Source organism: Myotis daubentonii, chromosome 2 (genome assembly GCF_963259705.1).
Source record: "Myotis daubentonii chromosome 2, mMyoDau2.1, whole genome shotgun sequence".
Classification (NCBI taxonomy): domain Eukaryota; kingdom Metazoa; phylum Chordata; class Mammalia; order Chiroptera; family Vespertilionidae; genus Myotis; species Myotis daubentonii.
This window is the reverse complement of record NC_081841.1, coordinates 7358858-7383537: the sequence shown is the minus strand read 5'-3', so window position 1 is coordinate 7383537 and position 24680 is coordinate 7358858. Positions and strand designations below refer to the sequence as shown.

Here is a 24680-nt window from a genome sequence, read left to right as displayed (position 1 = left end):
AGAATATGGGGTTGAAGGGCAATCTTTTGCCTTTGAATCTGAGGCTCAGGAACGGAGGGAGGAAGGATGGAGGGAACCCAGGCCCAGAGAGAGGTTGGGACGGGCCCAGGGTCGCACAGCTCTCAGTGGCGGGGCAGGGCCAGGCGAGAGGTCACCGCCTGCCGGATGGTCGCAGGAGCAGAGCAGGGGAGGAGGAGGAGCAGCAAGCTTGGAGAGGGAGGGCCTCCTGGGAGTGGGTGGGTGTTCTCACCCCCATTTCAACCCCTAGAATCCTACCCATCTGGAAGAAGGTGCTCAAACCTCCCCTCTGAGACTCTTGTTTGACCCCTCTCACCTGTGACTCTGGCAAAGGTGGCAGCTCTCCTTATCACCCTGTCACTGTGCCCACTGTCTGTCTTCATCCCCCTCCCCTGCCACAGTGACTTCCTGAGAACAGGGACTGTACTGTGCAGCCCCTACTGCCTGTACCTCTGTGCCCTCTGCCTGTCACCCTGCCCCTCTTCGTGGCCTGGGTACCACCAGCACTTCCTTCAGGACTCAGCTGAGATGTCACTTCCTCCAGGAAGCCTTCCCAGCCTTTGGCTCCTGCTGCTGGGGAGGCCTGCGGGGCAGGGCTGTTGGTGGACCTGAACCGCGCCGCCCCCCCCCCCCCCCCCCCCCCCGCCTCAAGTGCATACAGACACTGTGCATCCTGAGTCTCTGACAGTGTGCCATCGCAGTTGGCCCTGAAGCCGCCCGTGGAACTTTGTGAAAATGCAGCCTTCTAGATGCCCCTTCCCCAGAGACTCAACACACAGGACTGTGACAGAGCCCAGGACTGGGCACATAAGACACCTCCTGGTGAGCCTGAGGCAGGGCCCGGCCATCCGGAGGCCCTTTAAGGGTGCCATCGGCCCTGCCCCCTGAAATAGTTGGGCAAAATGATTATAATGAGGGGACAATAAAAACCTGACATCTGTGCCAAGTGAGTCACTAACAAAACACCTTCACACCCATTTCTCCCTTTAATCTCCATCTTTACCACTGCTATCTTGGGAGGGATCACCATCCCCAGTTTACAGAGGCCATGGGCGATTTGCCCCAAATCCCCCAGCTACAAACTAGCCGAGCTGGGGTTTGGTCTGGGGATGTGCTGAGGAGGCAGAGCTGCAAGCTATGTTAAAGCTCCTAGGGTTGGAAATTGCTGTTTGCTGAGGACCACAATTCCAGAACTCAGAGCATATATACTTGGTCTTACGTCCCAGGGGTCTGGTGATCCCTGTGGAGGAAGCTCAAGCTACTGACTGCCACTGTCCAGGTTCAGGCCCTCGTCATCTCGTTCCCTCTCCGCCCACCCATGTCCTCTCCTCCAGGGCCCGGAGAACGCCCCCTTTCGTATAAGGTCACAGCTATTTTGATGCACTTCATCCTCAGCCAGATACTGTCCCAGGTTCTGTGGGAGATCGGAGGGCAAGACGGGCCACCAGAGGCTCCCTGTCCCGCTGGGGAGACAAGAATGCTTACTTTGGTGATGGAACAAGGCGATCCAACTTTCTTTCCTTTCAAATAAATGCACGGTCCCAACCTCGCCCTTTAATTGGCTGGAACATGTTCCCTGCTGTGTGGCTGACCCGGAGACCCCTCCCCTGACAACACAAAGTGGGTCAATGTTTTCACTCTAACAGGCATTACACAGCAACCTGATTTTCTCTTTTTCTTGTTTGTCACAGTGCCACCTGTTGATGGAGACCCAGCATCCTATGGAAGGGATGATAAATTCGGTATGTAGGAGGAAGAGAGACGGGGTCACGGTGAACTTTAAAATCCTGTGAAGGTGACCTGAACTGCAGAACAGGGGTACATGGGAAGGTTGTTACTATAGTGGCACCTGCACATCTGATGAGGCTCAGATTAGCTCCCTCAGAGAGTGGGGTGAGGCTCCCATCAGGCCTTGGGCTACTAGGATAGTCATCTTTCTGCACCTCTCCTTCTCCCTACACCCCTGGAAGCTAGGGAAAGAAGCTGGACAGGCCTGGGCCCATGCTTCCTGGGGGAGGTGGGTGCCAGGGCGGTGGCTCTGGGAGCACCAGCCTCCTCCGGGGAACCCACTTGTACACAATAGCAGTGGCAGCAGAGGCTGGTGGGGAGATGAGGTTCGGACTCCTTGGCTGGGGAGCACTGATGGCATTTCCTGACCCTCAATGGGACTTCAGGGGGCTGTTCCTCAGGGCTAACAAAGGAGATGGATTGTGAGGAATCTCTCACCAAAGACCATAGGAAGCATCTGCCTCGGGGCTTAGCTTGCACGGGGTGAGGGTGTGGGTGTGGGGGGGAAGGAGGCATATAAAGAGGAGGGAAGGTAACTTGTCCAGTTTGTCAATAGCAGATCTACTGAACACAGGTGTGCACGTGTTGAAAGGGCGCTGGAGGAGGCGGCCGTCTCAAACCCAAGATCTGAATCTTAGACCAGATCTTGGATGGGTGGCTCTGGATAAAATCCCTTCCCCCCTCTTGCATTTAGGCTCCTGGTTTGCAAAACTGGGATTAGGCTGCCCCGGACACTGCCATTGTAGTGGAGGAGTCACAGCATGATAGGACGGGGCGTTGAAAAGGTGGAAGCGTTTGTAGGTCATTGGGGCTTCGCCGAAAGTCTCCCCAGCCGACGATGCTTCCGTTGCCACGGCAACCGCCCTGCCGGCGCGGTCCCTGGCGTCCCGCTGAGGACGCTGGGAAGAACCCTGCCCTTACCAAGATGGCGGCGGCCTCGGGGCAAGGGGCGGGGTCGAGCGCTGCCGGCCTGTCCAGACCTTCCCTCTGTTTCCGCTTTCTCAGGCTAACGGCGAGCTTCCGTTCATACCGGTTCTCTTTCCTGGTTCCGGGAGCCCCCGGGAGCCAGGGAGGGAGAGGGTTGCCTGCAGGGATCGGGGCAAATACCCAGAGAGGGAAGGCGTGACTTCCGCGTCCCTCCGGAAGTGACGCGACAGTCGCGGCCGCCGACAGGTGGAACGGCAGGTGGGTTCAGGTGCCAGCCTGGCCCGGACCGACTGTGGGACCGGCGCTTCCGGTGAGCCACAGAGGCTGCTCCTGGGGCCTGGAGACCCGTGGGCGGCTCTAGGACCTGCGCCCCTCGCCCTGGCCTGGAGCCCACCCCTGTTCTTAGTAAGAATCACCTACCCCCGCGTCCCGAGGGGAGGGCGCCAGGGCTGCCCGGGCTCGGGGAGCATCCAGGCACTCCGGTTCCCTAAGCCCTGCGCTCTTTCCCCCCCGGATCCAGTTCTCTGTGCCCCTGCCGAGCTGGGCAGTTAGCCAGCCCACCTCAGCTCTCGGAACCATGTTTGCAGACTTGGATTATGAAATCGAAGAGGATAAACTGTGAGTACTTTGTTCCCCCAAGTCCCCAAAGTGCAGGCGCCCCAGGCCCCCCAGATCCCTGCACTCCCCAGGCCCGCCCACCCTTGCTTCTCAGCGGACGAGGTCTTGTCCTGGAGCAGAATGGACCCTCCCCTTCCCGGAGCTCACCAGCCCTGGGGGCGTGGACTCATGGACCGGTCATTACAGTTAGGCCCTGAGGGCCTGGCTGCAGGGGAGCAGGGCCGATGGAGCCGGGGGCCAGGGAAGGCGTCACAGGGGAAGGGCAGCTAGCCAGGTTTGGAAGGATGAGCAGGGATATCGAGCCGACTGCCTTCCCCGGGACAGGTTTTCAGAAGTTCTGCTCGTCTCCTCTCAGAGCAAGGACTGGGCCCAGTGCCTTTTTGTGTCCTCGGCTCTTTGTAAGGGGCTGGGCGTCAGTAGCTGTTCGCAAATATTTGTTGAATGAGTGAGTGAATGAGAACATCTCCTGCAAAGCATAAGTAAGTGCTCATTTCTAGTGAAAACTGGGCTTTCAGTGGAGAGGTGGGTGATGGGAAGTTGAACAGGACGAGCGCATCATGTCCCGTATGTACCTGAGGAGGCGACAAGCCTGACTCAAACCTCAGGGGGGATGAAGCAAAGGGAGGGGGGCCTGTTTTCATGGAGTGCTTGCTATGGGCAGGGCTGGCGTTAAATGTCCTTTGGGCTCTTTCTTACGAAAACTCCGGTAAAGTAGCCATTTAACCTGAGATAGAGAGAGGGTAACCGACCCAATCCAGCTGCTTCATGGCACAGCTGGGAGGTCATCCCGCATCTGTGTGACTCCAAGAGCTGTGCACATTCCAGCACAAAATGCTGTCCCTCTGGCCAAGGGTGCAAGAAAAGGCGGGGCAGCATTTGGAGCCTCGTGGGGTTTTAGGAGGCCTGTCCCCTTCCCCGCCCCTCCCGTCATGCTTCCCCCGGAGACTCAGCCTCAGCTGCTTGTCTTTCTAGCGGGATCCCTACCGTGCCCGGGAAGGTGACCCTGCAGAAGGACGCTCAGAACCTGATCGGGATCAGCATTGGCGGAGGGGCCCAGTACTGTCCCTGCCTCTATATCGTCCAGGTATTGGGTGCTTCGGGGGTGGGGGTGGGGGTGAGGTCCTGGAGGGGGCGGGCCACCTCCTACTTGGGCATGACAAAGGCAGGTTCCTCTCCCTACTCTGCAGAGCTGGCTCCTTCTCATTCTGGAGGTCCGACCTCCTAAGAGAGGCCTTCCTGACCACCCCCTCTCACAGGTCTGCCCTTGTCTCTCTCTGTTATTTCAGTCTCGTCTTTTCCTTCCCAGCACTTACCACCATCTGTAAGGGGGTTTGCTCTCCGGTTGTTCTGTGTCTGGCTGCTTTTTCAGACTCTTTGTATTGCGAGGGCAGGCCCCGGTTGCTTTTCACAGCAGTCAGCTCCTGGTATAACACCTGACAAAGAGTGGGCCCTCGATAAAATATCTCCAAGGAGTCGACAAAGCTGTCAGCCTTCGGTACTAGCACAGGTGAAGTGTAGGGGAAAGACTAAAAGACTATGAATGACATTGGCCTGAGTTCAGATGCAAGCTTCCCTGCTTATCAGCAAGTTAATTAACCGCCCCGGGCCTCAGTGTCTTCACCCGAAAAGTGGGGATTTAAAATATGTGAAGATGAGCATCTTCGGGTTGTTGGGAAGATGAAATAAAATGACATAACACAATGTCTGGCACGCAATAAGTACTCATTAAATAGTAGCTACTGCTATTTTTACTTTAAAAAAACATGTTTTGATTTTAGAGAGGAAGGGAGAGGGAAAGGGAGAGGGAGAGGGAGAGGAAGGGGGGGGAGAGAGAGAGAGAGAGAGAGGTGAGAGAAGCATCGATTGGGGATCAAACCCACAACTTGGCATGTGTCCTGACTGGGAATCGAACCTGCCACCTTTCGGTGCACAGGACAACGCAGCCAACGGAGCCACACTAGCCAGGGCACAGATGCTATTTTTTATGGCATTAGTTCACTCTCCAGCTGATCTGCCGGCGGTACTGAACTATTCTGTGGTCCCTTGTGGAGGAAGCTGCCTGGTGATACTCAGTCAGCTGTGGCTCAGGGGTGGGGCCAGGCAGTGATCTCTCTGTAGCCCTGGAGGGAAGCTTGCCACCTTGGACATAAACTTGACCTGGATTCGAACCTGTTCTGACAGCTAAGTGGCCATTGGTGGCAGATGGGAAAGTCCAGTCTCTGAGGATCTTGCAAAGGGTCGCTTCTAGGTCCTGACAACGGAGATTCCGGGGACCTGGTCTTGCTGCCTCAGGGTGCTGCCTTCACGAGGGGTTTGGCCTCTCCTGGCCCAGGAGGAGGTATTAGGGAGGCGCCCCGGGGCCTGGCCTCCTGCCATGTGCCCGCTTAGCCTCTCTCTCCCAAAACCACTCCGCTTCCTCTCACCCTGTCTTTGCAGCGTAGTTATTTTGTAATTTTGGCTAAATCAGTATCAGCTTGGCCCTGCCTGGTTTGGCTCAGTGGATAGAGCGTTGGCCTGTGGACTGGGGGGTCCCGGGTTCGATTCCTGTCAGGGGCACGTGCCTGGGTTGCAGGCTCCATCCTCGGTGTGGGGCATGCAGGAGGCAGCCAATCAATGATTCTCTCTCATCATTGATGTTTCTGTCTCTCCTCTCTTCCTCCATGAAATAAAAAAATATTAAAAAAAAATAAATCAGTATCAGCTTGGAAGAGCATTGTTAGAAAAACCTTTTAAAAAATGACTGGAGGCCCTTACTGGTTTGGCTCAGTGGATAGAGTGTCGGCCTGCGGACTGAAGGGTCCCGGGTTCGATTCCGGTCAGGGGCATGTGCCTTGGTTGCGGGCACATCCCCAGTAGGAGGTGTGCAGGAGGCAGCTAATCGATGTTTCTCTCTCATCGATGTTTCTAACTCTCTATCTCTCTCCCTCTCTGTTAAAAATCAATAAAATATATTTAAAAAAAAATAATAAAAAATGACTGGAGGAGCAAACACTCGGTGTGTCCGGTTGGGTGTGTTTGGCGTTAGAAAAGGCAAGTCTCTTCAGCTCGCGTCTACCTCCCGTCCTCCTCCCCTCCAAGCATGTGGGCTCATGCGCTTCTGTCTGTTCAGGCTTCTCTACCCTGCCCTTCTCTAGTACCTGAGAGACAGGAAGGCGCCTGGCCGGTGTGGCTCAGTGGTTGAGCGTTGACTCATGAACCAGGAGGTCAGGGTTTGATTCCCGGTCAGGGCACATGCCTGGGTTTTGGGCTCGATCCCCAGTAGAGGGTGTGCAGGAGGCAGCCTGTCGATGATTCACTCTCATCACTGGTGTTTCTCTCCCTCTCCCTCTCTCTGAAGTCAATCAAAACATATCTTTAAAAAAAGAGAGAGAGAGACGGGAGGATAGAGGCCAGGACGGAGCCAGGCACTAGTTGGGGCGAAGGGAATGACTGTCTCCCGCCGGGTGTCTTAGCTCTCCCCTCCCCCTGCTGCACCCCCAGGTATTTGACAACACGCCGGCAGCCCTCGACGGCACTGTGGCAGCTGGCGATGAGATCACCGGTGTCAATGGCAGGTCAATCAAAGGAAAAACTAAGGTGGAGGTAGCAAAGATGATCCAGGAAGTGAAGGTAAGGGCTGCCCTGGGAGCGGGGGGTGGGGAGCCGGGGGAGCGGGGCCCTGAGCCAGGAAAGGCACTCTGAGGCCCGGCAGGCCTGGCACGGAGATCGGCCCTATCCCCGCTCCCCGCTCAGAGCATCAGGGTCTGGGCACACTCCAGCCCCCTCGGTGTCACCTCACTCGCTCAGTTGGTACTAATTGCGCTGCAGGACTTGGGCTGGGCCTTGGCACGAGAGGGGCATCAGGAACCAAAGGTGCCCAGGGAGCCAGCAGGCTCAGAACCGAGCTTCAGGGCCCAGTGTGTCCCCAGTGAGAGCTGAAGCTGCAAGTCCACGGTGAACTTCCCTGGGTCACAGACACCCCGGCGATGCCGGCTGAGCCGCGGTGGGCCTGGGAGGGAGACAGGAGCCTCCCTGGCCCGTCCCTGATGGAACTTTCACCCCAGTGGGTCCTTCTGGGCTCGCAGACCCCCAGGGGCCCCTCTTGGCTCTGGGGCAGCTGCTGGTCTGTTCCTCCACCACAGTCCCACGCTGCCTGCTCCCTGCTCTCCCCCACCCCCCACCCCCTCCCGCCAGCTGCTCCGGCCAAGGCCCCCCCTGAATGGCAGCGGCCTCCCTGCCCCTCAGAAGCAGGCGTGCAGCCCTTTTGCCGCTTCCCAGAGACTTGCTGCTGGTAACGGGGAAACCAGTGCCCTGAAGGAGTCGCAAAGCCGGGGGACGGTTGGGAAGTCAGAGTGAAGGGTTCCAGCCGTAAATGGGGCTTGGCTGAGTTCTAGTCCCGCGGCCCCATCCAGACCTTTCCTCCCCTCCCCTCCGTGTCCTCAGGACCTGGCACCAGCATCCCTTCCAGTCCCTCTCCTTGCCTTAGCCAGTGCCTTCTCCCTTTGTCCTGTTCTGCGTCACCTCTCATTCCTCCCGCCTTTAGGGCAAGAGTCCAGTCCTGTCCTTTCTCCCATCCAGCCCTTCAGCCAGGGCACAGGGGGGATTGGGCTCAGGCTCCGCTGTGCAGAGGGAGTGACAGGTTCCTTGGAGCCACGCGCTCCCCCTGGTCTGGTTCCGGGGCCTGGCATCACTGGGGGGCGGAGGAGCTCATCACGGCGAGTGGTGCGCGGTGCTTCATTCGGGTGCAGGGCGGGGTGTGTGCACCCTCGGGCCCTCTCCTCACCAGGACCCTCCTGTCCTGCCTCGCGCCAGCCCCTCACGCTTCCCGTGCGGCTTGTGTGCGTGTACAGCCCCGAATCAGCGCCGGGACCGCCCAGCCTCGGGTGGGTGCCCAGCCCAGGAGATTTGCCTGCGGTCCCTAGGCTGGCCCAGCACCCAGCGCTGCCTCCCCCGTGGTGCTCCCTCCCTGGCCCCCAGCACAGGTGCTGCACCCTGAGGGGTCTGGCGCATCCACCCGACTCTGCCCACAGCGGTCAGTTTGGTTTCCATCCAGGACTCGGTTTTGAAATCCTGTCCTGAATTTGAGTGGATTCAGCCCCCGTCGAAGGGTCTGGAGATTGCAAGGCCTCACGTGGTCAGGGACGGCTTCTGGGGAGAAGTTGGCACCTCTTCCAGTCGCTGGGACTGTGTAACCCCCTTGTTGGCATTGGCCCCGGGCGGGCCCCGGTGCTGCTCCTGCCACTCCAGCACCGGGCACAGAGAAGTGCTCAGACGTGCTGGTCGAGGACGGAGGGGCGGGAGGTGGGACGGTGTAGAGCGCAGGGGAAGACCTTCTGCGCAGGGGGCGTTCTGCAGCGCGGGTTTGGAGTGTGGCGTGCGGGAGGGCAGGGCACCTGATCTGGCTGCAGCACAGGGCGTCGGAGACTGCCAGGCCGCGGGCTCTGACAGCAGGGACCGTGTCTGCCCCATCCCTGCTGATCCCCCAGGGCCTGGCAGGGCTGCGTTCAGGGTTCTCTCACGCCCACAGATTCCCGGGAAACAGGCCTCCCTGGGAAAGGGGCTTGGGGCCCAGGGGACTCCTTCTCAACTCGGCCTGCCTTGCTTTTGCAGGGGGAGGTGACCATCCACTACAACAAGCTGCAGGCGGACCCCAAGCAGGGCATGTCCCTGGACATCGGTGAGCCTGCCCCCAGCCCCTGGTCTGCCTCCTCGAGACAGGGCGCGGGTAGCTGCGTGGTCGTGCTCAATGCTTTTCTGACCAAGCCGACCCCAGGGCTGGGAGGCCACCTCCCCTGGGGCCTTTGTAAGCCACGCCCTCAGCTTACCCCAGCCCAGGTGCTCAGCCTCCCAACAGGGAGGGCACCCCAGCCCTGGCCTGCACCCCCCACTTCCCCTCAGCCTCCTCTCCCACCCAGCTTCTCCCAGGGGAGCCCACGGTCTGAATTGGGCCTCAGGCCGCTCCTCCGCCAGCAGGCCCAGGTCACGGTGCCCCCTGCTGTGGGGCTGGGTCTATGGAAACGTCAAGACTCAAAGATCCGGGCAGAGTGGAGGTCCTCTGGGCCAGCCACCTCGTTACAGACAGACCGGAGGCCCCTCGAGGCCCTGCGCCCCCTGGGTGAACGCACCCCCAGATCTCCAGGACCAGACAGCACCCCCCTCCTGTACCCTAGGGCCAGAGTTGCCTCCTGGGTTTTAAGGATGGAGGCCAAGGGCAGATTGAGCCTGTCCTGGGTCTTTCCTCTGTTCCCACCCTGGTCCCCTTCCAAGGACTAAGTGCAGCCATGTTCCACCACGAGTCAGTAACTGTCGGGCCCAGGGCAGCTGTCACTGCTGGCACCTCTGCTGCCCGGGACCCTCAGGGCAGATGTGGGAGAGGAGCAGAGGCCTATGGGCCCAGCCTGTGCACCGGGGCTCTCGGTGGCCGGTGGCCGCAGTTCCAGGCCTGGGACTGAGCACTTTGCATAGTTATCTCCTTCCAGGCGCCCACAGTTCCTGAAGTGCAGAGTGAATAGGGCAGGGCCTCCCCACTTCATAGTCACCCCACCCCCCACCCCACTTCAGCCCCTTCCGCCTGGTGTGGTCCCCGTGAGTCGTGACGAGGGGGCAGGGGTGGCCTGGGCCCAGCTGCAAACGCCTCCTCCTGAGCCTCTCTCGCCTGTCCCAGTGTTGAAGAAGGTGAAGCATCGGCTGGTGGAGAACATGAGCTCGGGGACCGCGGACGCCCTGGGCCTGAGCCGGGCCATCCTGTGCAATGGTGAGTCCCTCCCTCACACCAGCCCCAGCCCGGGCCCGGGCCCAGGCTCCCGGGGGCAGGGGCATCGTGGCTGCCACCCAGCCATTGTGGGTCCCTCTGGTCTGGCCTCTCCCGCTGGGGCTGACAGTCGCCTCTCTATCCCCGAGGCCCTCAAGCTCCCAAAGAGCGCCCCCGCTGGTCAGGTGAGGACGCACAGGCGCAGCTCCCGCGGGGAGACAGCAAGCGGGGAGGTGCCCTTCCGCTCCCGAGCTGGTACCCCCGCCACTGCCCAGCTGCTCTCACAGAACCAGGGCTCAGGCCGCCCCTGCCCCCTGTGCCCCCCTCACCCCCTTGCTCTAGCGCGCCCACTGCTCCCGCTCTGCCCTCCCCGCCCGGCCTTCTCCAGGAGGTGGCGCTGCTGCCCTGTCTCGGCCGGCCCTGCGGGCCCTGCCCGGGCTGGAGGCGGCTGCCTGGAGGGAGAACGCCATGTCCGCGCACATTCACACCCACGCGTGTGCACACGCTCCCCCCAGGGTGGCCAGCGAGGCGCTTGGACCCGTTCCTCCGTCATCCGCCTGAGTTTATAAACAGCAGCAGCCCTGCCGGCCGTGGCGGATATAAATACCCATAGGAACGGCGGGCTCCGCTGGGCGCTGGCCTTCATTGGCTGGGCGTGGGGGTGGGGGCTGAGCCCGTTCCAAGTGGCGTTCAGAGTGGAGGCTGCTATTTCTGGCCTCTCGGTGTCTATAAATCCCCGTTACTGTAGTTACCACGCGTCGAGATGGAATTAGAACTGATTGTTGTGTTTTTCCCCCTGAACCTTGCAATTTCCCGGCCTGAAATAGTGTTTCTAAAATTGAAGCTGTCATGATGTCCCATGACCCAGCTGAAAGCAACAGCAGGCTTACGTGCTCCTTTCCCACCAGGCTGGCCCGGGGCCAAGGCTCTGGGGGGCCAAGGCTCTGGGGAGCCGGCCAGGGGCCAGCGCCTCTGAAGACCTCCAGGCTGCCCCCCTGAAGTCCTCCCGCAGCCGCCTTCCCTGTCCAGGGAAAGGCGGGCGGCCCCTGCTGCTCCCTCCCCGGCCCTCCAGGCCAGCACAGGGGCGGGCAGAGCACACCAGCTCCGACAGCCCCGCTGTGCCTTTACCTCCCTGTCCCCCGTTGTGTTTTGTAATAAAAAGGGGGGATGAGGGAAGTAGTCCCTGCCCCAAAGGCGCATGTGGAAGGAGGACTGAGGGGTGCAGGGAGCCTTGAGTGGTCCTTGCTCACAGCAGAGTAACTCAGGAAGGCCAGACCCTGCCTGGGGGCCTCGGGAGGGGGGGGGCTGAGGGGGGCAGCAAGCCACCGACAGGGCCCCTGGTCTGCAGTTGCTGTGGCGCTCCCGGCGTGGGGGTGGGGGGGTGCAGGCCTCACCCTGTTGGAGTGGAGGGGTGGCACCCACTGCTAGAGAAAGCCCCACATGGTACCGCTCCTCACTGCTCTGCCCTGAGCTTGTAGCTCCCTGCCCGTCCCTCTCTAATCTGAAAGGCCTGCTCAGCCCTGGCAATCCACAGCCCCCATGTCCAGCCCCTGGAATGAGGCAGCTGCCCCCTCCCCTCCCCTTGCAGCCCTGTCACTGCCAGGCAGCAGCTGGCCATTGTCTGCCCCTCCACTAGACTGTGAGCCTCAAGGGCACGACTCAGATCTCATTCACCCAATCATCCCTGGAGCCTAGCCTGGCGTCTGCACACAGTAGGTGCTGGATAAACACAAAGGTGAAGCTCACGGCCCCATCTAACCGGAGCTCTCCCTCACAGCCCTAGCGTTTCCGGAATTCCTCCTGCTCCCCAGATCGCTCCCCCTCTGGGAGCCACATGGAGCCTGGTTACACTGACTGTTGGTCCACCGGTCTCTCCCACTTGTCCCCAACGGCCTTCCTCCTCGGCTGTGGGCAGTGCATGTTAGCAGGATGGGGGCCGTGGCTGCTAGGCTGGCCTTGGGGGGCGCTGACCGTCTCTCACATGCCTTTTGGAAGCACCTGTGTTATCACCCATCTGCCACTTCCATGTGCCCTGGCCTTCTGGGCGGGGGCTTGTCTTCGGGGTGTTTGGGGGGCCAGCCCTGCCTCTCATCTGGGTGTTCTGAGCTGTTGACAAAACAGCTGACAAAACAGCTGACCCTGAGGTGCCAAATCCCCCCCAAGGACCCCGTTCTGTGCCGATCCTGCTTGTCCTCCGGGTTGCCTCTGCCCTCCCCTCATTGTTCACTGAGACCCCTGACCCCCACCCCTTCTCTCTGAACCCACAGATGGGCTTGTCAAGAGACTGGAGGAGCTGGAGCGGACGGCTGAGCTCTATAAAGGTGGGCGCGCCTGGCCGGGGTCCCAGGGGCCTGCTCCAAAGACGGTGGCGGGGGTGGGGGTAGGAATGCCAGCCGAAAAGTTCTAGGACCGAGGCCATTAACAATTCTTTTAAAAAAGTCTTAAGACACTTTCTGGTTATAAAAGTAGTACATACACACAAGCATTCAAGTGAAAGTGCGTGTAAACGTAGCGAAGGCCCCCAGAACTGCACGCTCTCCAGAGAGAAAGCCCATAGGAGACGCGCCCACTCCTGCCCTGTCCCGGCTCTGTCAACAGGGGCGCCTCGTGCTGGGTCTGGGGGGGCTGTGGGAAAAGTGGGTGCACTCAGGAGCAGTGCAGGCCTCGGTGGGGTGGACTGGAGGCCATGTCCTGGGCCAGGGTGGCCCCGTCACATGCCCCCCTCGTGTGGCCTCTCCCACAGGAATGACAGAGCACACCAAGAACCTCCTGCGGGCCTTCTATGAGCTGTCGCAGACGCACCGGGGTAAGGCGCCCCGAAACGTGCTGCATGGCGCAGGCAAACCCCTGCCCCTCTGGGCTCAGTGTCCCCATAAGTGAAGGTGTGGTGCTGTGCCCGGTCCTCATGCCCGTGCTCAGGCAGACATCACAGCACCAGCCAGGGCCAGCTCTAGCGGCACGTCCAGGTGCTGGAAGAGCAACGCTGGGGGCACCTTGACCAGCTGCTGGTCCCTGTGGGCACGGTCACCTGTCCGAGCCCCATCGGTCCGTCTGCGCTGCCACGCAGCGTACGAGGCTGTCACTCAGGCGGGGTCTCATTTGGGAAAGGGAAGCCCCGGCAGAAATGGCCCCACAGCTCCTGGGCAGAGCTGGCCTCAGGACCCCGGTGTCCAGATCCAGACCGGGCTCTGCCCTCAGACATCGCCACGTCCAGCCTGGCCCGCCCTCTCCGCGGCCTGGTCACGTCGGGGACGAGGCAGGCTCCCTCAGGGCACCGACCAAGCTTCCTCACGGTCGGCCAGCTCCCTCCAGGGGTAGCCAGCTCCCTCCAGGGGTAGCCAGCTCCCTCCAGGGGCGGCCCCGCTTCCCTGGGGCGTAGCCTCGGCTCCCTCAGATCCTCGAGGGCAGGGCTGGGAGCCTTTTCTCTGCCGAGGGCCATGTGAACATCTACATCGTTCGCGGGCCACACAACATTATCCCCTTAAAGGGCAGCTGCCCTATTTTGTCAGAGAGTTCATTAGCTCACCCCTAGTGCCTTGGCAGGGCCAGACCGGATGGTCTCCTGGGCCTTATATGGACCGCGGGCTGGACGTTCCCCACCCCTACTTTAGGGGTGTAGACCAGCTCCCTCGGGGTGTAGACACGCCTTTCTTGGGGTGTAGGCCCCGTGCAGACCTTGGCCCCCGGCCTGCCATGCCCCTCCTTGCCTCTCCCCCACAAATCCCTGGCTTCTCCATTAAGGGCCAGGTCGGGGCAGCCTTCAGGGCAAACTTGTCACGCAGCCTTTGGGGACGTGTTCTCTGTGATTGGCGTGCGGGAGCCCCAGCCGGCCGCGAGCGAGGCTTTTGTGAAGTTTGCGGACGCCCACCGCAGCATCGAGAAGTTTGGCATCCGGCTGCTGAAAACCATCAAGCCGGTAGGTCACGTGGGCGCCTGTGAGGGCAGAGCAGGGGGTGGGTCATGCAGTTGGCGGCGGGCACCGTGGCCTCGGCCAAGGTTGACCTCCAGGTGGTGTGTGGCCCTCGCTCCCCCGCGGAGTCCCCACTGCCCTGGCCTGGCCTGGCTTCTCATCCCTGAAATGGACAGACCGTCTAGCAGCGCCGGTGGCTCTGACATTCCGAGTCCCGGGAAGGCTGACGCGTCAGTGCCGTTCTCTGTCGCCCTGGCCACCCTGACCCCTGCCTGTGGGGGCCTCAGCATCGGCCCGCTCTCCCCTTCCTTCCAGATGCTGACGGATCTGAACACGTACCTCAACAAAGCCATCCCCGACACCCGCCTCACCATCAAGAAGTACCTGGACGTGAAGTTCGAGTACCTGGTGAGCGGTCTGCGGCCTCGGGAGGGCGGGGCTGCCTGTGGAGGGGGATGCAGGATGGACAGGGCCTGGGACATGGGCAGGGCCTCGCTCTGGACCTCTGGCTCTTCGGTCACTTTTAACGATGGGTTAGACGAGGTCCGGGGTTATAGTGGTTACCACGGGGTGTGGTGCGTTATGTTTAATGGTGACTGGTCCTGCGGAGTCAGGGAAAAGGCTGCATCAAGCGAGCGGGGTCCTCGCTGCGGGAGCCTCTGGGAGGCCGAGTGCAGCGTGAGTCTGCGGGTCTCCCCAGCTGCTTCACACGGAACCTTCCCCAGAGCACCCGTGGGACTTGAGTTTGGTAAATGGTGGGCTGCCTCTCAGGCCCTCCCCACCCTCCCAGACGAGTGCCCTCCCCTGTGCTGCCATCAGGGACCATCCAGCAAGGCTCAGCCTGTGTGAGGGGATGCATCCCTGTGCCTCGAAGCACTGCTGCCAGCTTCCCTGGTGCCCAGCCTGTCCCAGCCAGGAGCCTGGCGGAGCTGCTCCCCCGGGTGGCCTGGGGGTAGTGTGGCATGTGGCACTGGGGACGTCGGGTGGGCATCCAGGAGATGCGGCCACTCTGACAGCCTGGCTTCACCTGTCCTACGCAGTCATATTGCCTGAAGGTGAAGGAGATGGACGACGAGGAATACAGCTGCATTGTGAGTGTCACGGGGTCAGGGGTGCCCAGCCTTCCCTGCCTGCCTCACAGAGCCCCAAGAATGCCCTGGGTCTGTCAGGACACCAGGTGGGTCAGGCCAACCTGGGAGAGGCCTGGGGGCTTGGCCGGGCTCTTATTCCTGGAGGCGTGGGGCTACCCCCCACCCCGGCCCCTCTGGCCGGCTCACTATGGGACCATCCCCTGTGCCCACTCCCCCCGCCCCCCTCCCTGTCCTGACTGTGTGAGGTTCTTGCAGGGAAAAGGGGGCTTTCTACACTCCTGAGAGGCCTTTTTTATTTTTTCAATCTGTAATAACTTTTTAAAATATATTTATTGATTTTTTACAGAGAGGAAGGGAGAGGGAATAGAGCAGGGGTCCTCAAACTACGGCCCACGGGCCACATGCAAATACAAATATTGTATTTGTTCCCGTTTTGTTTTTTTACTTCAAAATAAGATATGTGCAGTGTGCATAGGAATTTGTTCATATTTTTTTTTTTTAAACTGTAGTCCGGCCCTCCAACGGTCTGAGGGACAGTGAACTGGCCCCCCTGTTTAAAAAGTTTGAGGACCCCTGAATAGAGAGTTAGAAACATCGATGAGAGAAATATCAATCAGCTGCCTCCTGCACACCCCCTACTGGGGATGTGCCCACAACCAAGGTACATGCCCTTGACTGGAATCGAACCTGGGACCCTTCGGTCCACAGGCCAATGCTCTATCTACTGAGCCAAACCGGTTAGGGCTGAATCTGTAATATTTTTGATACCAGGATCTATCTTATGACTAAGTATTCATTTATTTAACGAGGCAAGGGTTTGTTTTGTTTTGTTTCTCATGAGGCTGTAACTAAGTGCTTCTCAAAATCTCTGGCATCTCAGAAGTGAGGAGCCGTGGTAGCTTTGAAAGGTGCCATGTGGTGCCCCCTGCCCCATCTGCCCCAGAGCAGATCCCGCCCCACCCAGGTCCCTGATGTGCCCCTCCCCACCCCAGGCCCTCGGGGAGCCCCTGTACCGGGTCAGCACAGGCAACTACGAATACCGCCTGATCCTGCGCTGCCGCCAGGAGGCCCGCGCCCGCTTCTCCCAGATGCGCAAGGACGTGCTGGAGAAGATGGAGCTGCTGGACCAGAAGCATGGTGAGGGGCCTGGTGGGGATCGGGGGCCCAAGGGTCATGCCCTCCCTCAGCCAGTCCATACACCATCCTCATTGTGGTGAGTGGATACCATCTTCTCCCCATTTCAGAGCTGGGAAAACTGAGGCCCAGAAGGGAACATTTTAACGTGACGTCCCAGGGCCAGGCCCTGCCATGCAGTGCTTTGTCAGACCCAAGAGGGAGAGCTGGCAGGCGCACACCCACCTCCCAGAGCCTGGACTGGGTGGGACTGGACTCCCTGGGGTGCAGTCCACACCCACCCGCCCTGGCAGGGCTCCTCTGTTCCCTCAGTGGGAGCCTGAGACCTGGGTACTGTGCAGGCCCAGGAGGTGCACGATGGGAAGCCCAGGGCAGGGAGCGGGCCCAGGCCACAAGGCAGGCAGCCGGCCCACTGGTGCCTCACCACCCGCTCTCCTGCCCAGTCCAGGACATCGTGTTCCAGCTGCAGCGCTTCGTGTCCACCATGTCCAAGTACTACAACGACTGCTACGCCGTGCTGCGTGACGCTGACGTCTTCCCCATCGAGGTGGACCTGGCCCACACCACGCTGGCCTACGGCCCCGGCCAGGACGAGTTCACTGACGGGGAGGACGAGGATGAAGACGACGAGGACACGGCAGCCAGGGAGCCGTCCAGGGATGCGCGAGGGGCTGCCGGGCCCCTGGACAAGGGTGGGAGCTGGTGTGACTCCTGAGTGTGCCTGCTGTGGGGTGTGGATTTGGGGGGTAGGGTGAGTGGGAGGACGAGAGCGTGGGAGCGGGGGCTGGGCCGCCGCGCAGCAGGGTGGCGCATAAAGGCCTGCTGGCTTGGGGCGCCTGCCTCCCTGCTCCTCTGTCCTCGCACAGCGAACCTGGGCCCCCCAGGCAAGGCCACAGGCTGCGACCTCGGGCCTGGACACTGGCCCTCCCCCTCCTCCCCACCGCCCCAGCCAGGAGAGCTCGGTCTCTGGACCGGATCCAGGAAGGCGAGAGGGCAGAAGGGAAGAGGGGTGGGCAGTGGCAGGCGGTCCAGGGCCGTCCTGTGGGCACCTCCGTTGGAGTGGGGGCTGGGGGTGGACAGCCGAGGCCGGCCCAGGTCTCGAGTACACCTCGCCCCCCCAGGCTGGCCCAGCCCCGTTCGCACGCACACCTCGGCGGCCTTTATTTATTTTATCCCCCAGCTCAGCCACTTCCCGGGGGCGGGCTGGGCGCTGGGCCTGTACTGAATAAACAAATCCAGATGGAGCCGGGCTCTGCAGCGGCCTTAGACCTGCCTCTCTCAGCTCCCCTCTTGTCGCCTGATCGCGAGGCGGGTGGGCAACAAGGGTTACGGCCCTTCCCTTCATGTGCCTCACGTGCCTGGTCCTCACAGCAGTACTGCCGGCAGCACCGCGGTCCCCGTTCACAGAGGGGACTCCTGCTGAGGCCACACTGGACAGAGACTGGGATCGATGCAGATCTGTCCTGTCCAAAAGACGGTTCCCCTGCCTCCTAGGCTCGCTGGTGTGCGGCGCCCATCCCGCCCCCTCACCTTGATCCTTCAGGGCTCTGCCTCGAACTCAGCCTTTGTTTGGGGATGGGCAGGGCAGACGCTAGGTCAGGAGGCCCTGAGGCCTCAAACAGGAGCACGTTCAGGGTGCCCCGGCCACACCAGGTGCTCCCTTCTGCAGGCCCTGGGAGGAGCCCAGAGGAGATGCGCAGAGCACCCTGTGTCTTTGTTGGGGGGGGGGGGGGCGGGCGGTAGAAACGGGGTGGCCATGTGTCCTGCCTCACCTGGACAGCCAGTGCCCCTGCGGTGCCAGTATGGTTACTGATAGCGGCCCTGTTCCCTTTCAGAGTGCCCCTGCAGGACAGGGACCCACGCGGTGGAGACCTGCAGGGGGTGGCCAGCAGGGTTGGGAGCAGGAGGGAGGGACGGGCTGTCACCAGGTCCACGTGGGTCCCTAGAGCTGTCAGACGGCACCACCTTTGAAGGGGCAGCCAGCGAGGCCAAGAGCACAAACGAACTGGCAGTCGGGGGTCAGTCGGCCTCTGTGACGCTGGGGTCTCCCTCACTCCCCTGTGCCTTGGTTTCCCTCTCTGATACGGCTAATGATGGCACCTGCCTTGTCGGGCTGTTCAGAGGACTAGATGAGTCCAGTTAAGGGTTTGGGACAGTGCCTGGCAAGTCGCTGTCTGTGTTTGTTAAAATGAGAGGGAACCATTGTTCTTGGGGGTGGGGGTGGGGAAACCGCAGGTGCAGGAGACCTCCCGGGACGCCCCATGCGGGAAGCAGGCGCCAGGGGCAGCCCTCAGAGCCCTTTGGTGCCCACAGGGACCTGTGTCCGAGGCAAAGGCCCCAGGACACCCGAGTTTGCATCCTAGAGAGAGGGGCCCTCTCAAAGGGGAGGGGAGGACGCCTGGCAGGAGGCAGCAGGGCAGTGCTGGCCCCACGCCCCAGGCGACCACAGGATGGGTCGCTGCCAGCCTCAGTGCCGAGCGGAGGCTCAGGGCCAGGACTCACCCCGTCCTCGACGCTGCTCTTTCTCAGAGGTTCTGGGTCCCCCTCCACAAGCAGCCCCCACCCTCCAGTGGCAGGTGCTGCCAGTGGGCAGGGCTGGGGCTGGTGGGAGCCCAGGGCCAGGCCCACCCCAGCCCTCAGTCTGGGATCACCTTCCCCACCCTTCCCCCATCTCTGCCCCATCCTACCCGCCCCTCCCCAGGTGGAAGCCAGAGCCACAGCCACAGCGGAGGCGCAGGAACAGAACTGTCTTTGGGCTGAGCTTTATGAACTTGAGTTTCACAGCGCTCAGGCCCATTTTGGGCTCAGCAGCTTCACTGAGCGGGGGCAGGGCCGGCCATGGCTCGCGGGGCAGACAGGGAGGAAGCTCGCACCTGGCACCCAGGGGTGACCACCCTGAGCAGCCTCCCTCAGCCAGGGAAGCCCTGTGTCTGCAGTCACTAGCTCTCCACCCCACGCCTCTGCGCTACACAGACTCCCGGTCCAGCCCTGGCTCTGCCTCCACCTCGGGTGCTGAGGGCCCAGCCCCAGGGCTGAGCAACTCCAGAGCCTCAGGGACACTGGGCTCCGGGGTGGGCAGCGGCTCGGAGTCCCCTTCAGCCTCAGCGTCCTCCCAGTCGCTGGCCCCGCCCTCGGTGCCGGGGCGGGGCGGGGCGTCCTGAGCGCGGCGCAGGCAGCAGTTGGTGGCCACAGCCATGAAGAGCCCGGCCAGGACCACCTCGGAGCCCGCCAGGTAGAAGATGACCTCGTAGCTCTTCAGCGCGTCCACCAGGTGGCCTGGGGTGGGAAAGGGGTGTTAAGGACAAGCGGGGGACCCCACCCTGCACCCCGAGTCTTGATTCCCATTTTACAGAATGAAAACCCCGCACAAGTTCTGCCATTTGAGACCTTAAAAATGGGCCTCAAGTTCTTCAGTGACATGGCGAGGCAGCACTTTATAGTTTCCGAGGCTCCCCTCCACCCGGAGAGTCAAACCCCACATGTGCCTGCGCGGCATGCAGCTGGGAGATTGGGGGTAGGAGTGGGGAAGTGAGGGGCTCTGGGCTCAGCCCCTCTCCTGGGGCCCCCCAACTCTTGCTCTTTCCACCAACCTTCAGGGGCCAGTCTCAGCTCTCCACTGGCCCCGCTCCCCCTGGGACCCCCCCTGAGCTCAGTAGCACGGCTGGGACCTGGGACAGGGTTTGTGGGTTGGTCACTCCTATTCCCTTCTCTGCATTATCCAAGTTTTCCATCACACGCACCTGTTACTGTCATTCTCGGGAAAACCTTTTCATTGCAAATACTTTCCCCTAAAGTGTGGTTCCTCCGTGGGCTCCTCCCTCTCCCAGGCATTCTTGTGGCTGTCCACACCTGGGTCTGCATCTCTGTGACCTTGCAAGTGCCCAGTGACCCCTGAGCCGGCTGTGCCCCCTGAGCCCCTCTGAGCAGTACTCCACCAAACTTGTCTTCCTGGCCCCTGTCCCACCCATACACAGCCCACGTGACTTCTCTGCCTTTTAGGTTATGGTTATGGTTAAAGGTTAGGGTTAGAGTTATGGCTTAGGGTTAGGGGTAGGGTTAGGGTTATAGCTTAGGGTTAGGGTTATGGCTTAGGGTTATGGTTATGGTTTAGGGTTATAGTTTAGGATTAGGGTTATGGTTTAGGGTTAGGGTTATGGCTTAGGGTTATGGTTTAGGGTTAGGGTTATGGTTTAAGGCTATGTTATAGTTTAGGATTAGGGTTAGGGTTAGGAACTACTCAGGAAAATGAAAGCTGGTTCTCTAAACCTGGTTGGGGCGGGGAGGGGACTGGTTTTGCGGCCTTTGGTAGTAAGCTTGGGGGCCTCCATACATGGTTTCAAAGGCTTTGCAGTTCCTACTGGTCAGGTGAGGTGACCAATCTTTCTGAGGGCACTCAGCTAGCCCAGCCTCTGAAGCATGGGCAGCTCACCCCATCTCCGTGCACGCTGGGCGCCAGCAAAGGCGACCTCTCCCTCCCACGGGTCCCTTCCTGCAGCTGACAGCTCCCTCCGCCTCACAGCCCGGCTTCCTGCTGTTTAGGGATCACCCAACCACCCAGGAAGATACGAATGTCCCCCTCACACCTTCCCGGCCCTAGCTCCTGCCTTCCTCGTGCAGGAATACTGCCCCCTGCGAGTCTACCCTGTGCCCTCTGTGGGGTCTGCCCTGCCTTGTGGGGCTGCCTTCATGCCAGCGCCTGCAGGAAGCCCTCCTGGACCACCTCCTCAGGACGATTTCCTAAAAGGTGATGAGTGTCGAGTGCCCAGCAGGCAGTGTGCACAGGGGAAGGACCCAGCGCCCCTCCTGCAGTGAGCACCCTGAGCACCCCACTCTGCTCCTGGCCCCAGGGCTGGTTCTCCAAAGACACGGTCCCTGTTCCAGGCATGCAGGGGCTGGGCCACTAAAGCACTCAGAGGGAGTGTTTCAAAGGCGAGGCATTTAGTGCCGGGCAGGGCTGCACTGTCATTCTGGGACTGAAACTTGTACTAGGCCTCTGTGCCTCAGTTTCCCCAGCTACAAAAGGAGAATGGGCATTTGTTCTGTGCCAGCTGCCAGAGATGAGCCGGCAGCCATCAATGTTGGTGCTTGCTGGCACTTTTCCGTCCCCACCCAGAGCTGGTGGCACCGGCCTGGAGGAGGGCTAGTAAGCCACGGGAAGGGGAGCCCACCCACCAGGCTGTCTCCTCTGACTGGTCATTCCTGTAAGTTCCATTTTACAGGCAGGGGGCTTCCTGCGGGCTCAGGGGCCCTCGGCGGCGCCACCCCCTCCTGAAGGGCGCACCCGCAGAAGGCGGTCCGATGAGCACAGCCACGGCCTCGATGAGCAGCACCAGGCCCAGCGCGCTGGGGAAGCGGGGCGCGCCCACGGCCGCCATGAGCACCTCGAACTGCAGCGCCCCCACCATGCCGTAGGAGAGGCCGAACGCCACGCAGAAGGCGACCAGGGCGCCGTAGGAGCGCGCGCGCGCGCTGCTCAGGTCGGTGAGCCCGTTGGCCAGCAGGGCCAGGCTGAAGAGGTCGGCCACGTGCGGCCGCAGGCGCGCCAGGCCGGCCAGGGCCCCGCACGCCGGCCGCGCCACGATGTCCACGAAGCCCACGATGGAGAGCAGGAAGGCGGCGTCCGCGTCGGGCACGCCCGCGTCCTTGGCGTAGTTCACCAGCAGGATGGCGGGCACGAAGAGCCCCAGCGCCATCAGGAACTTGGTGACGGCGTACACGGCGAAGGCGCGGTCGGCGCACACGGCCACGTCCAGCAGGCGGCGGCGGGCCGGGCCGGCGGGCTCCGCGCTCGGGCTCAGCCCCTGGCGGGCCGCCTCCGCCCGCGCCTCCCGGGCGCTGCCCCCGCGCCGAGGGCCGGGCCCCGGCGGCCGCATGAGGGCGCCGCACGCGCAGCAGTGCAGCAGGAGGCCGCCCAGCAGCAGGAAGCCGCCGCGCCAGCCGAAGCGCTCCAGCAGCTGCTGGCCCAGCGGCGACAGCGCCGCCAGGAACACGGGGCTGCCCGCCGCCGCCAGCCCGTTGGCCAGCGGCCGCCGCCGGTCGAAGTACCGCCCCAGCATGATGAGCGACGGCTGGAAGTTGAGGGCCAGGCCCAGGCCTGCGGGCGGGCGGGTGGGCGGGGCGGCGCTGGCCAGGCTCCCCAGGGCCCCGGCCCCAGAGCGGGAGGGAGGGGCGAGGCCCCGCGGGGCGAACCACCCCCCTCCCCCGGGAGGTGAGCAGGGGGACCTGGCGGACAGCTCCTCGCGGGGAAACGGAGAACAGGGGCTCTTGCCCAGGACTCCCGGCCCCCCACGGCCCTCACCTGTGAGCACCCCCGCCGACAGGTAGAGCTCCAGGAGGCGCCGGGCGAAGGAAGCCAGGACCATGCCCGCCGAGGCCAGCAGCCCGCCCACCAGCATCACCGGGCGGCAGCCGAAACGGGCCACGAGGACGCTGGACACCGGGCCTGCGGGCAGGCAGAGTCACGCTCGGCTGGTCCGCTCTCTTCTCGGGTGGACACACGCCAGGCTCTGCACCCCCAGCCCTGGAGGAGGCTGGGGGATCAGGTCACCCGTGGCGCGGGGGCCCCCGGGGCACATGGCTTGGCTGGGACACGCCCAGGAGACAGCGCCCCGCGGGGACTCGGGGAGGGACCTGTCCTGGCCCAGAGCCCCCTCCCCACCCTCCAGAGAACACGGAACCCAACGCGGGAAGGGCAGGCCCACCCCCTTATCTGCACAGCCTGGGGGCGTGGGCGGCCCCCCCTCTGGCCGCTGCCTCTTTCCTGTCCTCGCCTACCCTCTCCGGGGTCCCCGCGCCGTCCGAGGGGCCCCAAGGGCGCCCATGGGGTCCGGCACCTGCGGGTCCCTAACCCCCCGCCGCCCGGGCGGGCGCTGACCGGTGCCGTAGAGCATGGCGAGCATGATGGAGGACACCCAGGCCGCCTCGCTGTAGCCCGCGCCGAAGTCGCGCATGAGCGCGCGGAAGAAGACGCTCACGGCCTTGGGGAAGCCGTAGGCGAAGCCGGTGACCACGAAGCAGGCGCCCAGCACCGCCCAGCCCCAGCCGCCGTCGGGGGGGCCCTCGCCCCGCCGGGGGCCGCCCGTGCCCATGGCCTCTGCCTCTGCTGGGGGAAGAGGAGACGAGAGGGAGCAGCCAGGGTGTCACCCAGACCAGCGGGGAGGGAGACCCAGCCTGGGGAAACTGAGGCACCGGCCTCCCCACCGGAGCCCTGCGCAGGGAATGAGGCCAAATTCCCGCCTCCCAGGGGCACGTGAGGGAGGAGGGTGACAAGGGTCGGTCCCACCTGAGTCCTGACTTCCGGAAGGCTCTATGGGGGGCACCCCTTGCTCTTCAGGGCCTGGTGGCGGCAGGAGAGGGGGTGCTGGGGAGCGGGGGAGCCTGGCAGCCAGCGTGTGCCTGGCAGTGTGGTGTCTCCAGCGAGCATGTCTGATGTTGGACAGGGGAATAAGCATGGGGGGGCTGGGGGGGGGGGGAGAAACAGGCACCAGCAGCGAAATGGGCCGAGATGCCCCCTTGGCCCGTGGTATGTCCTAATTCCTCAATGACCAGGAGTGACTGTTGTCATTGGGATATTATGGGCGGAGGGGGACGAGAGTGCGGGTATACAGAGCACTAGCCTCTCGGAAGCCAAGGGAGCCGAGTTCCAGCTCATCCAGCTCAGCATGGATCTGCTGGGTGGCTTGGACAGGCCCCGCCCCTGTGAGCCTCAGTTTCCCTACCTGTAAGATGAGAGATTGATCACCCCAGGCCAGCAGGGACTCTTGGGGTGGGGTTGGAGGTCTGGCTCTCACTGGGCAGGTGGGGACCTTTGAGGCGGCACCAGGAGACAGCCCTTCTGCCCCCTGAACCCCCTAGCAGCCTCCCCAACCCCTGCACATGCCGGAACCCGCTCAGAAGCCTGTCACACTCCTGGGCTCAGCCATGGGTTCACGCGGCAGCGCCTGCGTTCCCCATCCCCCCGGGATGGACCAGCCTCCAGCTGGGCGGCAGCCTCCCTCGCCCTGCAGCCCCTCTTCACCTGGGCCTCCCTCCTGGCATCGGGCGATGCCCAGGGACCTGTGGGTGTCGGAACTCTGCCCCTTCCCCGCCAGGACAGGTCTGGCCTTCCTGCCTGCTGCCCTCTTTTCATGAGACAGGGCGGTCCCTGGCAGCCTTGCCCCACACTCACCGGAGCCGTCCTGTGGGTTTGGGCGTCCAGCCTCACATCTGAGGCCTGCAGGGGGGGGCTCCCTGGTGTACCCCAGCCTGGTGGGGGGTGCAGCCAGACTCCCAGGCTTGCCTGCAGATCAGCCACTGGCCTGGCTCTCACCCCAGGCCGGGGGCTTAGAGCATTCCCCCCCCCCCCACCCCCTAAGAGGCTTTTCCTGGGAGGGGTGAAGGGACAGGGGGCCCCAGGCCTGCCGGGGAGATTTGGACAGATGAGGCTCCACGTTCTGGGGCCCCAGGAGGACACACAGCCCTGTTG

At 62.3% G+C, this 24680-nt stretch overlaps 2 protein-coding genes across 9 annotated transcripts; one reads left to right on the top strand and one right to left on the bottom strand.

Moving 5' to 3' along the window:
• Positions 1-2784: 2784 nt before the first annotated feature.
• On the top strand, positions 2785-17482 carry PICK1 (protein interacting with PRKCA 1). 7 transcript variants are annotated; one of them, XM_059681578.1, is made up of 13 exons: positions 2788-2991; positions 3254-3351; positions 4324-4435; positions 6832-6960; positions 8941-9007; positions 9995-10084; positions 12349-12402; positions 12825-12887; positions 13864-13997; positions 14279-14399; positions 15032-15082; positions 16075-16219; positions 16665-17482. In XM_059681578.1, the coding sequence occupies exons 2-13, from the start codon at positions 3311-3313 to the stop codon at positions 16969-16971; spliced, it is 1314 nt and encodes a 437-aa protein (XP_059537561.1). In that variant the 5' UTR covers positions 2788-2991; positions 3254-3310; the 3' UTR covers positions 16972-17482. The 7 variants fall into 7 exon arrangements, with proteins under 7 accessions (XP_059537563.1, XP_059537561.1, XP_059537560.1 ...); XM_059681577.1 differs by having other exon boundaries at positions 2789-3043; XM_059681576.1 differs by having other exon boundaries at positions 2789-3138.
• Positions 17483-17583: 101 nt separating this feature from the next.
• On the bottom strand, positions 17584-23304 carry SLC16A8 (solute carrier family 16 member 8). Of its 2 annotated transcripts, XM_059681574.1 has the most exons (4): positions 23091-23304; positions 22515-22658; positions 21498-22310; positions 17584-19492 (listed from the first exon to the last, which is right to left on the bottom strand). In XM_059681574.1, exons 1-4 carry the CDS (start codon positions 23302-23304, stop codon positions 19182-19184), a joined length of 1482 nt encoding a protein of 493 aa, XP_059537557.1. In that variant the 3' UTR covers positions 17584-19181. The 2 variants fall into 2 exon arrangements, with proteins under 2 accessions (XP_059537557.1, XP_059537558.1); XM_059681575.1 differs by lacking the exon at positions 21498-22310 and having other exon boundaries at positions 23091-23197.
• Positions 23305-24680: the final 1376 nt, after the last annotated feature.

Bases quoted from the DNA above. Each gene is read 5' to 3' on its own strand.
- PICK1 (XM_059681578.1), top strand. From the start codon at position 3,311: ATGTTTGCAGACTTGGATTATGAAATCGAAGAGGATAAACT. The intron at 10,085-12,348 runs GTGAGTCCCTCC...CTGAACCCACAG, and splicing joins CCGGGCCATCCTGTGCAATG to ATGGGCTTGTCAAGAGACTG. The intron at 13,998-14,278 runs GTAGGTCACGTG...TGGGGGCCTCAG, and splicing joins TGCTGAAAACCATCAAGCCG to CATCGGCCCGCTCTCCCCTT.
- SLC16A8 (XM_059681574.1), bottom strand. From the start codon at position 23,304: ATGGGCACGGGCGGCCCCCGGCGGGGCGAGGGCCCCCCCGACGGCGGC. The intron at 22,659-23,090 runs GTCAGCGCCCGC...GCCTGCCCGCAG, and splicing joins CGCCATGCTCTACGGCACCG to GCCCGGTGTCCAGCGTCCTC. The intron at 22,311-22,514 runs GTGAGGGCCGTG...GCCCGCCCGCAG, and splicing joins GTCGGCGGGGGTGCTCACAG to GCCTGGGCCTGGCCCTCAAC.